Genomic DNA, 15,827 nt, shown 5'->3' on the forward strand with positions numbered 1-15,827 from the left:
TTAATTCCCTCTATTCTGTATATCACAGTTTACTTTAGGAGTATTGGGTCAACTTCTGGGTGCATAATTTAAAGAGGTTAGAGGAAAACTAACATATTTAGAGGGAGTTCAATGCTAAAATAATTTAAAAGAATGATATATGAGGAAATATAAGGAGGAACTGAAGATATTTGACACAGAGAAGTCTTTAGTAAGGACTTAAGAATGATCTTCAATTCTAAAAGGTTGCCGTGTGGAAGAGGGAATTGATCTGTCCTCTATGGCTTCCTAACAGGTCCATTGGACTAATGAGAGGAATGTTGAGGGATCGTGGTATTTGGAGGCCAAAAGAAGGAAGAACATCAAGAAGGTGAAGTGGCCTAATAAGGAACAGATTGTATAGAATTCCATTATTGCAGGGGTCAGATGATCACTCATTAGATAGACAGGGGATTCACACCCTGAGGTGGGTAGTCAGTTCAAAACGAACCTTAAAATCCCATTCAAACAACTATGGGGGCTGTCATAGGCTCTTGCCTTAGCTGCTGTGGCAAACAGTGCATGTGGCTGCTGTGCTGTCACTTGCCGAGGGTGAGGGTGCTGCCACTGGGGCCTGTTCCTGTTGCCACAAGCGCCCTTTACAGTTATAAAGAAGCAGCAGCAGCGAGTGCGTAGCCAGGCTGAGCAATAGCGGGCAGCAAACCAACGCAGCTGCTCGCATGGCCACGTTTCCCGTCGGCCACTTCCTGGGAAGATGGAGATCCAAGCCAGGAGCAGGTCCCAGGCTGCGGTCATGGCAGGAGGAGGACCGATGGAGAGCACTGCGAAGGAGGTGGCAGAGCTGATGAGAAGAGCAAGGCTTTTCAAGTCGTTAGACCTGGTTTGAAATCAGACTCTGCCACTCATATGCTGCATGATGTTGGAGAAATTGAAAAACCCTTCTGAGCCCCATTTGCCACTAGCTTGTTGTGAAGACTAATTACACAATATGTTTGGCACGTGACCCTGTGCGTGCTGAGGGGACTCCATACTGTTGTCTCCTGTTTTTCCCTTCAAAGGTCAGCTATGCTGGCCAGCGTGGGGAACACCGAGGAAGACCTGGGAGGGGAATGGGCCCTCTAGCTTGTCTTCGGGGTCAGTTCACCTTAAACAGTAAGTGTTTTCATTGCCCCCTGCCCACCCTGCCCCTACTGTGCTGAGGATGCATTTTCTCCCTGACAGAGGAGCTGAAGGAGAAGCTGACCGAGTATGTGGACAAGGTGAACGGCCAGAAGCCGGGCTTCATCAAAGTTGTGCGCCACAGCAAGCAGGAAGGCCTCATCCGCTCCCGGGTCAGCGGCTGGCGGGTGGCCACCGCCCCCGTGGTGGCACTCTTCGATGCCCACGTGGAGTTCAATGTGGGCTGGTAAGTGCCCCTTGGGAGAGGGGGAGGAGTCCCAGTATGGTGAGTGGCTTCAGCCCAAACGTGTGCGAAGCATGCTGGGGTCTCAGTCATGGGCTGGAGTGAAAGGAGGGAAGTCTGGGAACAGGTGGGATATGGTGTGTGAGGGACCTAGGCAACAAGACTGGCCTTCTGGGGTGAAGGTCAATGCAGTGCCCAAAGGGTGTGGTGGCATCAGCTGTGGCTCCGGTTGGCATGGTGCTCTGGAAGGTCTGACCAGGGAGAGGGATGAATGTGAAGGGCGAAGCAGAGAGAGCCTGCTGAGCCGAGCACAGGGCTCCAACACCTGGGATGGCAGAGCTGGACCAGGCATGGGACAGAAGCCCAACCTCACACACAGGGCCAAGTCCAAGTGGGCAGAGGTTGGTGGAGGTGGCTTAATGTCATAGGTGGCCTGGACTCTCCCAAATGCCAGGCCAGAGGTGATATGTAATCTCAGATTCTCCCTAACAATAAAACTGAGTCTTGGAACTTCTTGCTTTCTCTGGTCAGGGCTGCTTAGGTGCTGGGAGGGCAAGAGAACAGACAAGAAGCCTCAGTGGCTACAGCCGAGTAAGGATAGGGCACCCGATGCTGATGTCCCTGCAGGGTGTGGTGTGTGGCTTTGCCTGGGCCGGGGAGGCACAGGCACTGGGGATGACTCCGAGTAGCTGGGCAAGTAGGTTACCACCCTTTTTACAAATATGCCTGATGACATTGGGGTCTGCTATCCTCCTCAGACCCCACAGTGCCAGCCTCTGCCTCCTGCGAGTGGGGTGAGAAGGGCACTTTAGCAGGAAGGAGTAGCAGGGCATGCACACAGCCTGGACTGGATTCTGGCATAACGGTCTCAAATTAAGTCTGCAATGCAGCCATGTTTTATAGTTGAAGTCCCTGCTTGCTATTTGTGACTATTTAAAAAACATTTTCATTGGATTTATGGCCAGGATAAGAGAGGGACACTTACTATTTCAAGCTGATTTGAATAAACAAGTATGCCCCAAATGTATTATTAATGAGAAGCTTATCATTCCTGTCTGCAAACACATTACTCACCCAGTGCCTGCACTGGGAAAGCCCAGATGCCCCACCTCTGCATGGGCATTTGGGTGGGAGTGGGTGGCACAGCTGACATTCCAAGGCAGTAGCTCATGGCTGGTGGACATAGGTTCGTGCTCATCTCTGTGACTCTGCCATCCAGATCTGTCTTTCCCTGTAAGCTGATACACTGAATTTTAGCAAAATCAAAGCCTAAGTTGAAAGCTTCCACTGGAACCTCGGATCTGTTCCTTTCTTCTTTTTTAAGCCTTAATTTATTTTCTGGTGGAGACGAGGAAAGCCAGCTGACACAAGACTGGCTGGAGTAAGAATCTCAGCTCAGCTCTGGGCATGTGAAGGAGCGGTCAGGCCTCCTGCCAACCCAGAAGTCCTCCGGGGATGGGAGGCTACATAGGGGCTCCTCCCAGGAGGCAGGGCACCTCTCCAGGGGAGGAGAGGGCCAGGTGGTCCTTCCTCTTTCTGCGGGGTAAGGGCCTTTAAAAGATGCTAATCTGGTTGTTGTCCTCCTCGGAAGCAGTTATCCCTCTCTCGCTACCCCCGGCTCAGGGCTGAACCCGTCCTCACCCGCATAAAGGAGAACCGGAAACGGATCATCTCACCGTCCTTTGACAACATCAAATATGACAACTTTGAGATAGAAGAGTACCCGCTGGCCGCCCAGGGCTTTGACTGGGAGCTGTGGTGCCGCTACCTAAATCCCCCCAAGGCCTGGTGGAAGCTGGAGAACTCCACAGCCCCAATCAGGTAAAGCATTCTTATCTGGGGGTCTCTCTGCCTTGGCCCTTCAAACTCCAGTCCCATCCACAGGGATGGCAAGGGGTGGGGACGGCAGAAAAGAATAACAGTATGATCTTCAGTCACTGTCCACAGGCTCTAATGATCTCTTTAAAAAGAGCCATGATACCCAGAATCCACTCACAGCCTCAAAGTTACTCACTTTGGCACCCCTGCTGGGTGCCGCCTGCTGTGCTGGGTGCTGGTGATCCTAGGGTGATTAAGATTTGATTCCCGGGGTAGGGGGAGGGGGGTGAGGGAGAAACTGGGAAAGGGACACAAAAAATGTTTACATTGTGTAATGATAAAATAAAAAAATTTAAAGAGTCGGTTCTCACCCCCAGAGGCTTGGAGTCTAGTGAGGACAGACAAAATAATTGGAGTAAAAAATGATTCTACCATGCAGGTGGAAACTGCTTGGAATTTGGGGGGCATTCTTTTCAGAGAGGGCAGCACTTGCCCTTGTTTTTAAGGGTGAGTAGGAGACTGCTAGGTTGGGGAATGGGCACACACCCGTGAAGTTCATGGGCACAGAGGAGGTTCAAAGGGACTGGAAGGAGGAGGTGAGCCGGGCAGCCCCAGGCAATGAAGCCGGAGGGTGGAGAGGCAAGACCAGCCTCCAGGGGATCTTGTACACCTTGGCAATATTTGAGTTTTATCCTGTAGGACTCAGACAAAAGTGGCTTCAAACTGAATCTCAGAGATCCCACACTCTGCCTTTGCTTCAGTCTTCCTGTGCACACGAATGACTCCCCTGTGTGGCCTTTGCTTTTATTGGTCAAGACTCCTGCAATGGCCATCCCCACCAGCCCTTATTTCTGCCTGGGTTGATGACAGGGTGGGTGTCTGTGCTTCCTGCAAAATCCTGCCCATTAAATACACGGACAGCACCAGAAGGAGGCCTAGGGGGCCACCTAGAATGAAAGAGATTAGAAGCTGATGTTGCTTTGCATCACATGAGGGAGAAAGATTATGCGAAATTTAATTGAAAGCCAGAGATTATTACCTAAGATCACATTTTTCTTTGCTGGAAGATAAAAATATGTTCATATTTAAGAGAAGGTGGAAGAGAACCCCACTTAACCTTCCTGTGGTTACCTCTGTTACCCACTCTGTTAAGCCCCTGCCACAATTTTATGTTAAATATTTGCTGGGAGCCTGCTGTGTGCAAGGGCCTTTTACACACATGGTCTCATTTGACATTCATCACAACCTGGTGTAGCTCATTATGTCATCCATGTCTTACAAGATGAGGAGAGCAAGACTGAGGAGAATAGCCCTGTTGAAAGTTCTGAGCAGTGGAGCCAGGGCCCACCCAGGTCAGCTAGACGCCAAGGCTGGTCATCAACCCTCTCCAGCTGGCCGCTGTTGAGCTCAGAGCCGGTGTGGCTAATTTCTGCCCCAGGTCTGCTGAATGCTATTGAAGGGAAATATGCCAGAAGACTGCATTGTTATTAGCTGGTTTTGTTCTGCTCATCTCTAGGTGTATCAGTCTGGTCTTAATCAGCAAACCTGCATTCTAGGTTCTTGCTGGATAATGTCATCTCAACTCAAATTTTCCATCACCCAATTTTTATGAAAACCTTGGTCAAGAGAAATGACATTTATGGGAGATTTTTGGAAGAACATTCTGGTTTTATTCCTGGAAGAAGACAGCCCCACAGAAAGCTGTGATTTATACAAATGTATCTTGCCCATCCCGGCTCTTTTTCCTTGGAGCTGTACTTTAGTGCTTTGCCCACACATGGTGTAAGCTATAAAAAGAGCCCAGAGATATCATCTATTGCATACTAAAGGGATGTCTTTGAGTTGGTTGTTCACTAGGTCCCCAAGTGACCTCTTTAAGAAGATCTGCATAAGAAATTTCTTTCAAACCAACTGCCGGTCAAAGAAAACCTTACTATCCCTGAGGAATCAATCAGTATGACATTTTCACATGAGAGCTGTAAATTTTATTTCTAAGACTGTGCATGTTCATTTTCACTTTGGTCAACAAGTACTCAGGGCCAAGTTTTCGGGGCCACTGGAAGGCCTGTGAAGAAAGACCTAGGTCTGCACGTGCTTTCTAACTGGTCCCAACATGTTGTAATCTTTAGGTCTTTCCGGACATTTATCTGTTTATGTTTTTCAGTGGTTTTACATCTTCTCATAAGCTATTTCTAATCCTTTCAGGAATGAGGCAGTGTATGAAACAATAACACTTTCAGGCTGATGAGTCTACTTAATACCCTAGCTGGTTAATAAGTAATAGCCCACATGTGGTGGCCTGTGTTCATCCCAGAGTGACTGTTTCAGATTCTGCTCATTCCCTGGCTGGATCTGGCAGTTTGAGGAAGGCCCTTTCCAGCATGTCCTGGAAGCAACGTTTCTGAATGCCCTGTCCTGTCTAACATTTCAGGAATGCAAAGGAAAAGGCTGAGGCCCTGCTCTGCTGGGTATATGTTTCTAAAACATCTGTTTAGACAGGATCCTCTGGGCTTCTCCAATGTGCAAGGGCATCTTTTTATTTATTTATTTATTTATTTATTTATTATTATTATTATTTTTTTTTTAAAGATGACCGGTAAGGGGATCTTAACCCTTGACTTGGTGTTGTCAGCACCACGCTCACCCAGTGAGCTAACCAGCCATCCCTGTATGGGATCCGAACTTGGGGCCTTGGTGTCATCAGCACCACACTCTCCTGAGTGAGCCACGGGCTGGCCCAAGGGCATCTTTTTAAATGACCCTCTGAGTGTTAGTTATGTCCCAGAGGATTTCAAGTGCTTTACATTATTTATTTAGTCCACGTGAGGTTATGATTGATTCTATATTATAGATATGGAATTGGAGGCTCAGAGGCTAAGGAACTTCTCTCAGAAACACAGCCGGAAGGGGGATTTTTCCCATACTGATTACCTATAAGGCCTGGGTTCAGTGTCCTCTACCAGAGCAGGGTCTCAGCCTACGTTAGGAGCAGACTGATTGCCCTGAAAGCCTGTGGTCTGTGGAGGGTGAAGCCATTCAGAAGAAAATGTGGGGATTTGAAAGGAGAAGGGGCAGTGACCCCAGAGTGCCAGTCTCTGCATGAGCAGCCTCCTGCATTAGCATTCCCTAGGGAAATGGCCTGCAAAATAGACCTTTCTCCATCTTGATGAGTTTCTAATTACAAACATGGGCACATTTACATGGGATTGACAGTTTGCTCATTAAAGAAGATTCTTCCTTTCTCCTATCCTTTCTCTCTGCCACCAAATCTTTCATCCATGGGCTGATAAAATGCCAGGCAAGGGCCATAAATGGTAGCACATGTAGTGGAAACAGTCAAAGAAATTGTGTAAGCAATGGTCCCAGCAGAGAAGCCCTCATGCTGATTCACCTAACGTGAATCACTCCCGGTGATGTCCTGCGCTGGGTGTCTGCACTAGCTGGTGAGCCCTGAGCTCACACCCCCACCAAGTAAGGAAGGCTGTTGAAGTGTTGCTCCAGCCTAAGACCCTTGCTGAGTTCAGACCCAGACCATCTACCTAAGCCCTGCCTGTTGGATGTCTCCCCCTGGTGTCCCACATGCACCTCAAGCTCAGTTTTGCCAGCATGGAATGCTTCTTCCTTCTGAAACCAGCTGCTTCTCCTGCACCACAAACTGATGAGCGGCCCCCAATCCACCATTCCCCAAGCCAGAAAGCCAGCTGGCACCCAGGTTCCTCTCTCTCCCTCTGCTGTTTTTACATCCAAATATGCCTTTAAACAATCCCTGTCTCGTTCCTGGTATTTTGATCGAGGTCTTCATCATTTTTCACCTGGATATGGCAACAAGCTTCCCACCTGGTTTCCTCAGTTCCCACCCAGTCCCCTCCAGTCAGTCACCCCACAGGTGCCTGACTACTGCTTTAAAAAACACAGATCTGCTCATGCCACTCTCCTGCTTAAAATTCCTCATTGACACCCCTTTACCTACAGATAAGATCCAGATTATTTACCATGCTATCCAAAGCCCTTTACTACCTGCTCCCAGCTAATCTTTCTGAGTGGACCAAGGCTGACATGCAGAACCCAAGTTGGGGAAGGGTGGGAAAGTTGGCATGGGAGCCGGGCAGAAGCAGAGATGGGCTGTGTGGTTCAGAGGTCAGGGGTCTGGGCAGCTCGAGATATAGACGATCGCTTTAGACTGGCAGGCCAAGCACCTCTTCTCTGGGCCAGCACACACGTGAGCACTACCAGCAGTGGAGGCTGGTCCCAGGACAGGAGCTGTCTGCCTGTTGCCTCCCCGGAGAGTTTGGGGGAGGGCACCTGGAAGGCAGCTCCAAGAACGAGGCCCACACTAGCCATGTCAGCAAAGGCAGGGAGAGGGCCAGAGCCTCCTGGTGGGAAGGCCTTCCTCCTCTCACTACTCAGGCGGCCCCCACGAGACAGCCCCTTGGCTCACTGCTGTCCCCACCCCCCCAGGAGCCCCGCCCTCATTGGCTGCTTCATTGTGGACCGGCAGTACTTCCAGGAGATCGGCCTGCTGGACGAGGGCATGGAGGTCTACGGAGGCGAGAACGTCGAGCTCGGGATCAGGGTAAGCAGGGTTTCTCCCCAGTGGGGCTTGGCTCAGCTCCCACAAGGTGAAAGAGTCTGGGTGGAGGAATGGGGCTTACGGTTGAGGGTCACGGACTCATTGTGAATGTCCAGTTTCTAACCCCCGGTCCATGTGTGTGTGATTGGGGACAAGGGGAGGGGGTCGCAGGGTGAAACTTCTTGAATTTTCAGGAAGAAGAGGACTTCAGAAGCTACTTGGCTGGGGGCAGAGGTATGGGAAAGTTGATCTCCCAGCTCAAGGGAGTTATTTGCCTCTTTGTTAAAAACAAGCATAGGCCCATTGGGGTGAGCAAAGGTGTGCTCCAGGGAGAAGCAGCAGGCATCAAGGGATGGCTGGACAAGAGTGACCCTCAGAGTCACTTCCCCTTGGGACTTCTCACCTGACATGCTCTGTCTCCTCCACAGTGGCCCACAGAACTTTCCCAAAGACTTTGTCAAGAGAGAGCTAAGGGGAAATAAATGCATAGGGTATAAGCAGCAAAACACGGCCAGGTTCACTCCATGCTGGTTTCTGACCCCACCATGTGCTGGCCAGACCCCAGGCCCATTCCTGCTTCACACCATTCTCCTGTCCCAAAATACATCCCTTTGCAGCTACTAACTCAGGGTGGGATCCACGAGAGACGCCATTTTATCTCTCATCCTGCAGGAACATTTCCTAGGCTTTCTGGCTCCTTTCCCTTGGCCTATGAAAAGATAGATCCAGGGGCACATCAGGTACACTGGTGTTTGGCAGGAATGTGCTGATGGATGCAATGAAGGTTCTTGTCCTTGGGGGAAACCCGTCCCTATGTCCAGGGAGTACCCCTGACAAACCCAGTATCTGTGCTGTGGCACATCCCCCGGGTGGTTCCCACTCTCTTCTCCATGGGGATCCTTAGCAGCCTGACACACACACTACAGGCTTGCCAATCCTTCAAGAGGATCTCGTACCTACTGGTGTTCATAGCCATCATCTGAGATGTTCCTCATCACTGTCAGCCTGTTCACACTTCCATGCAGACCTCCCACAACATCTGGCTGGTTCCAGCTAATGATCCCACTTCTGCCCTTTTGGCTTTGTGTCTGGATCTGGTGTCTTCAGTTCCTGATCATCAATTTCCTTTCAAGGACTCTGGCTTGGATCCACCTTCTCTCACCTCTAACCTCCTTTGACATCCCAACTCACTGGGCAGGCAAGTGGCCCTGGGCCGCCCTTGCCCCTAACCTGTAGGGGAGACTGGGTACCTATAATGAGCATCTCACAACACCTGCGATGGCTGATGGGCACTGTGTGGGTCCTGACTTGTCTCTCAGACTTAATACGAGGGCTTTGAGGGCTGCAAGTGGGAGCAGCTTGTCTGAGCTGAGCTTAGAAAACACCTATGTTCACGGAAACTCTGAGAAATTGCTCGGGAGCAATCACAATGCATGGCTTGTTGGGGAGCTAATGTATTCACTGAGGACGGCGCCTGCATAATCACGCTCATTTCTCCAGCACTCCCTATACTGGTCATTTATTCACCATTTGTGTCCTCACCATCTCCTTTCAGTGCTGCTCCTGGATGAATGTTCACCCCTGAATGTAATATTTTTCACTAGGAGCTGCTGTCAGGAATCAGCTGAGCAGGCAGGACCACCTCCAGTCACTTGTGTTCTCTGGGTAAAAATGTCCAGGAGAGGAGAAAGGAATTAGATTTGTGAACTCTGCTTCCAACGTGTGTGTGAGCCGGTCACAGAGTGGTGGAGATTTCTGGCTTCTCCTTCCCTAGGTTATAAAGCTATTCTGGAGTGTGGACCTGGGTGAGGTTCCCAAATACAAGTTAAAATATCTCTGGGTGGTTTTGTGTTCAGGGTTTAAAAGATAGTATAAAATGTTGCCTGGCTTTTTCTTTCTCTTCATCTCTTCCCTTCCACTTAACAGAGATAGACTGTCATTGGAGTTAAAGGAAGGTGGCTTTTAAAGCAGGGATCCAACATTCTGTCAGCTGGCAAACTGACTACAGAAGGAGGGACTAGTTAATTTGAGTTCCAGTTGCCCCTGTAAGGGATACAATACAGAACTGCCGATCATCTTCAACATGATTTTCTCATTTTCTGTGGTTATTAGTGTTTGTCATTCTTTCATGTTTTATGAGTTAACATCTCAGTGCCTCAGCTTCCTCATCTATAAAATAGGATATTTGCCCTAATTACCTCACAGTATTGTCTGTAAAAATGAAAGACATGGCTTTTCAAAGTCCTTACTTCCAAAATTTTATGGAAAAATACATTTAAAAAATAATACAAATCTTTCCATGAACCTTTTGAAGTGCCCTCTGGAGTTGTTTGCACAATTATTGCGTACCTGCTCTGTGCCAGGGATCGCATGCTAGGCACATCAGTCATGTCCTCCATCCACAAAACACCCCAGACAGTGTGTGTCAGTATAATACCCATTTTTTCAGATGAGGAAACTGAAATTAAGAGCTTACATATGCTCTCAAGGTCATGCAACTTGTAAGGACTCAACCCCAATCTTTAAGACTCAAAGGACTAGATGGATACCGTGCAGTGATCTAGTGACAAAAGTCCTTTGAGCATCCCCCGGGATAGGTATTGCGATGTCCATGCAGTACTTTTCTTCTGCCTTATTCACAGTTATGTCCACTGGAGTCCTCATATAGAGCCGTACTCTTATTTTACACTCAATCTTTTTTTCTAATTTCTAAATTCACAACACAGTGGAAAAAAGGAGAAAGCTGCCATGGATGAGCAGAATGAAAGAAGCGTGAAATAAGAGCTGATACTCAATAGGAGACAGGAAGTTGGATAGAAGAGTATAAAAGTGCTAGAAGATGTAAGAAAGTGTTCAAGAGCTGACAAGGAATCAAGAAACTGTTAGAGACGGTTATGGTTTGAATTGAGTCCCCCTCAGAATATGTTGACCTCCTGCACCTGTGAATGTGATTTGGAAATAGGGTCTTTGTGGATGTAATCTGGTTAAGATGAGCTCATACTCGACTAGGGTGGGCCCTTAATCAAATATGACTGGTGTCCTCATATGGAGACACACAGACACATGAAGGGAGAGCGCCATGTGAAGATGGAGACAGAGACTGGAGCGATGTTGCCACAAGCCTAGGAGTGCCTGGGGCTACCAGCAGCAGGAAAAGGCCAGGAAGGATCCTTCCCTAGAGATTTTGGAGGGAGTGTGGCCCTGCGAACACCTTGATTTTGGATTTCTGACCTCCAGAACTGTAAGAGAATAAATTTCTATTATTTTAGATAGTCCAGCTTATGGTGCTTTGTTATAACAGCCCAAGGATACTAATACAGAGATCAAAAATTAAGTCAAAGTAGGAACCGAGAGAAAGGCTAAGTCAATTATACTTGGAGAACTTGGTGACACTTAAGCTTATGTTTTCTCAACATAACAGAATACAGAGAAGAGGACAGGGAGCCTAAGGTTTGCCTCATTTTCCCTAAAGCTGGGACTCTGAAGGCCTATTTTCTCAGTATAGCATAAATCCTCTGTGGAGAAAGATTCCTTTAGCCCCGGCCACAAAACTTCCCACAGCTAGAGTTCCAAGGAATATGGGTTCACAGTTTTAATAACATCATAAAAACAGACAAGGGAAAAAGGAAGTTCCAAGAGCAAACACCAGCAGAATCAGTGGACAGCCAAATGGGACCCACCACAACCTGGAGTATTGAATCTGTCAGACACAGTATGGACAGTTGAATATGTTTACATAAATTAAAAGGAGAATGAAAATATGAATAAGAAGCAAGACATCATATAAATGATCAGTCATATTAAGATAAAGATAGAATTTCAAATATGAAAAGTACAAAAATGGCAATTAAAATCTTAATGGATGAGTTGAATAGCTACATAAACATTGTTAAAGGAATAAAATTAGTAAACTAGAAAATAAATCTAAAGAAATTGTTCAAAATCAACCCAAAAGACACAGAAAAGATATGGGGGAAATAAAAGGTTGAAAGACATGTAGAATTGAGTAGAGGGTCTAATGTCTTATCATTCCAAGTAGAGATGATAAAGAGTGGGTTAGGCAAAAGCAATATTTGAATAGATAGTGACTTTGAATTTTCCCAAACTGATAAAAGACATTAATTTTCAGGTTCAGAAAGCTGCCCTATCCAAAGCAGGGTAAATACCAAGATAGTCACACTTAGACATATCATAGTGGAACTGCAGAATACCAAAGACAAAGAGAAAATCTTACAGCAGTCAGAGAGAAAAGATAAACTACCTAAATCAATGATAATTAGAATAATTGCTGACTTTCTAACAGCAACAATGGGAGCCAGAAGACCATGAAATAATATCTTTAACATACTGAGGGAAAATAAATGTCAACCTATATGTGTACACCCAATAAACATATCGTTCAAAAACTAGGGTAACATAAATTCATCTTTAGACACACAAGAACTGATAGAGTTTGCTGCTAACAGTCTCACTACAATAAATTACAAAAGATATACTTCTGGTATAAGGAAAACGATCCCAGAAGGAAATCTAAGATAAAAGAAGAATAATTAGCCCCAAAAGGAAAATATATGAGTGCATATAAAAAATACTGATGGTAAATAACACAAGAGTAATGTCTTGTGGGATTATTAAAACTACAATATATGATGACAATAGTGTATAAGAAGGAGGTAATGGGAATTAATGTGCTCTAAAATGCCTATACTATTAATGAGGTTGGAAAGGACACTGACTGACTTTAAATTTTGATAATTTAAATATGTTAAAATTTCCAGGAAAGCTATAGAAATCATGGATATAGAAGTATAACTTCCAAAGTAGTAGTGGGGAAAAGATAAAATATGAAAATGGTATGCAAGAGAGAAGTAAAAATACAGGTACAAAGAGAAAACATATAATAGGATGATATAAATAAACACAAACATATCAGTAAATACAGTAAATTTACATGGACTAAGATAAAAGACAAATAATTTTAGACTATATGTATTTTTTTTAATTAGCTGTAGTCTATTTATGAGAAACATGTCTGGAATATAATAATTCAGAAATGTTAAAATCTAAAAGAATGGAAAAAGTCATAACAGGCAGATGCCAAATCAAAAGAAAGTTGCTGTAGTTATATTAATATTAGACAATAAAGATTATTACAACATGCTTTAGTATAAGTAAAGAATATTTCTACAAAGGGATAAATGTGCAACTCAACAGGACTATATAACAATTAGAAACTTTCATGCACCTAATTGCACAGTCTTAATTTATATAAAACAAAAATTGATAGAATTATAAGGAGACATTGACAGCTCCACTAACATAGTGGAGGATTTTGATAAATTTCCCCAAGTAATTGATATACCAATACAATGAATAGTTTGAAACTAATGGGCATATACAGAACACTGCATCTAACAAGTGCTAAATACACTTTTTTTCCAAGAACCCATGGGATATTTATGAAGCTTGACCACGTACTGGGGTATAAAGCAAGGTTCAACAAATTTCAAGAAATTAGCATCATAAAGAACATGTTCTCTCATAAAGAACATTCTCACAACAGAATTAAGTTAGAAATCCATAACTAAAAATTATAGACAAAAGCCATATTTTTGGATATTGTGAAACATGCTTCTAAATAACTGACAGATCAAGGAAGAAATTATACTGAAAATTTGAAAATATTTTGAACTGAGTGATAACCAATATGTTACATATTACATTATGTAAAATACAGCTAAAATAGCACTTAAGAGAAATTGTGTAGTATCTCACTCATGTTAGAAAGAAAAGCTGAACGTTAATGAGCTAAGTATACAGTATTAGTAGTTAGAAAAATAGAATACTAACAGTAGATGAAAATAAAGATAAGAACAGAAGTGAATGAAATTGAATATATATATGTATGTATTTCTAATAAGTATATATTAGAAAGGATTAATAAAACCAAAGTTTGGTTTTTTGAAATACTAATCAAATTGACAAACCTTTAGCACATGCATGCAAGAGAGAGAGAGAATAAATAAACAATATGGGGAATTGAAAAATTGCTGCAGATGATATAGAGACTAAAGAGATAAAAGTTTACTATATTATGAACAATTTTATACCAAAATTGGAAAACTTAAAAGAAAAGAACAAATTTGTGGAAAAATACAGCTTACAAAAACTGACACAGGAAGAAATAAAAAACCTCAATTGTCTTATAACCATTAAAGAAACCAAGTCAGTAGTTTAAAATATACTCACAAATAAAAAACTAGGACCAGATCTGGTTTTACTACCAAACACTGCCAAACATCCAATGAACAAAGTTTTCTAAACTTATGTAAACTGTTCAAATATAAAGAGTAAAGAATAGGTAATAAGTGTTCAACAGCACAGCAGCCTGGATCTATTTCTTCTGAGCCAAACATCCAGGCTGATCCTAGGTTTCTAGCACCACACAGTACAATTCAATTGTTGACGATCTTAATAATAGTCCTGAGTCAAAAAGAAAGGTCTAAATTGTATTCTGTATACTCATTCAATGAGACAGAAGGTTCACACACATATCTAAAGATCTACTTAGAAAATGTAAAACTTGTTAAATTTCTAGAACTGAAAGAGGCAACTCCTCACTTGTATGGAATTGGTGAGGGGAACTGATTTGAAAGCCTAGCCTGTTGATTATTCTTTGCAGTTACATTCTTTAATATGAATAATAGCTGTCTACACCCTTTTGGAGTAGAAACCAAAGAAGTAGGAAGGGAGAGAAAGAATGCCACCATAATTGCAGCCAGTGCCCTACCCATAGTGCCCAGGGCAGGTGGCCAGGTGAAAGATACCTCTCTCTCCATCTTGCCCAGCTGTAGATGACTCTTGACTGGATTCAGCTGTTTGGAATGAATCATAGAGAAGAGAGTCTACCAGACAGGACTCTGTTGGACACTCATTTGGACATATCTGCAAGCCACTGACTCCTTGCCTGGCTATCTAAGCTTTTCTCACTTGGGGCTTCTTATAGGCATCTTAGAGTCTCTGTCTTTGAATGTTCATTATCATTTGCTTCTTTAGAATATAGTCTGCTGTTATGAGGACTCTTATTCAGCTCTTTCATCCTCCAGGATGAACTCTTACTACCTGCTCCTAAGACTGGACCAATGCCTTTATTCTTTATTCCCTAGTGCCAGCCTTGCCTCTTTTAACTGCTCTTTCTTAGCCTCATCGTAAGGTCTGATTGGGAGTATAATCTCTCACTAAATGATTCTTCCTATGTAGCTGAGCAACATCTAGGACAGAAGGAATGTCAGCTGACTAGCTCCACATTTTGGCCTTGGGAGCACTAAGGAATCATTCAAGGTTCTCCTTGTATGGGTGGCCTTATTTAGGCAGAAATTTTCATTTGGGATTTCTCAGTACCTTGGACAGTGACTTTATCCTAAATTCACGATGTCTTCCTGTTGTCCTAGGCCACTAGTTTTCATCCCCTTTCTTAAATCTTCTTTCTCAGTCATGAAGAACCTAGTACCTATACATGCCCTAAGAAAATGCAAATGGCTGTTCCATAGAGCATTGTGGGATGAAGGAAGCAAAGAAGGCGTGGACACTATAGAAGGAGTAGGCTTCACAGATGGTGTAGTCACTGGGTATCAGAAATCCCCTTAGTCCCTGCACTAGGTTCATCTGCTGCTTCTATATCAATTTAATAACAATGGCAGTGCCTTTCATCTGTATTTTCAAAATTCTTTCTCTACAATTACTCTATTTAATGCACGCAGCAATGAAGTGCTATAGGCAAGCCAAAGATTATTATCCTAATAGTGTTATATGATTAAATTGTTATGTTGGCCAAAAAAGTTAATTCATTCTTATGCTTTATTATCTCATTATTATAATCTTTATTTTTAACAATAAGGATAACATGAAAAAATCAATTTAAGTACATCATAAACTATAAAGTGCTCTTACAAAACATATGATCATATCAATTATACATGTAGATACATATGTTACATAAATATACTACATACATTTTACATAGTTTTTTTTTTTTTTTTTTTTTTTTTTTTTTTTTTT

General features: G+C 44.1%; 1 protein-coding gene across 1 annotated transcript in view; it reads left to right on the forward strand.

Annotated features, from left to right (window-relative positions):
• LOC103599547 (polypeptide N-acetylgalactosaminyltransferase 18-like) overlaps nucleotides 1-7,818 on the forward strand; it is a gene marked incomplete at its 3' end in the record, with an annotated part of 85,017 nt that extends 77,199 nt beyond the window's left edge. The window contains exons 6-8 of the mRNA XM_008583698.1: nucleotides 1,201-1,384; nucleotides 3,005-3,202; nucleotides 7,658-7,818. Coding sequence (XP_008581920.1) covers nucleotides 1,201-1,384; nucleotides 3,005-3,202; nucleotides 7,658-7,818 — 543 coding nt within the window. The remainder of the gene's footprint in view (nucleotides 1-1,200; nucleotides 1,385-3,004; nucleotides 3,203-7,657) is intronic.
• Nucleotides 7,819-15,827: the final 8,009 nt, after the last annotated feature.

This window comes from Galeopterus variegatus, unplaced genomic scaffold, assembly GCF_000696425.1.
Source record: "Galeopterus variegatus unplaced genomic scaffold, G_variegatus-3.0.2 Scaffold3002, whole genome shotgun sequence".
Lineage (NCBI taxonomy): Eukaryota > Metazoa > Chordata > Mammalia > Dermoptera > Cynocephalidae > Galeopterus > Galeopterus variegatus.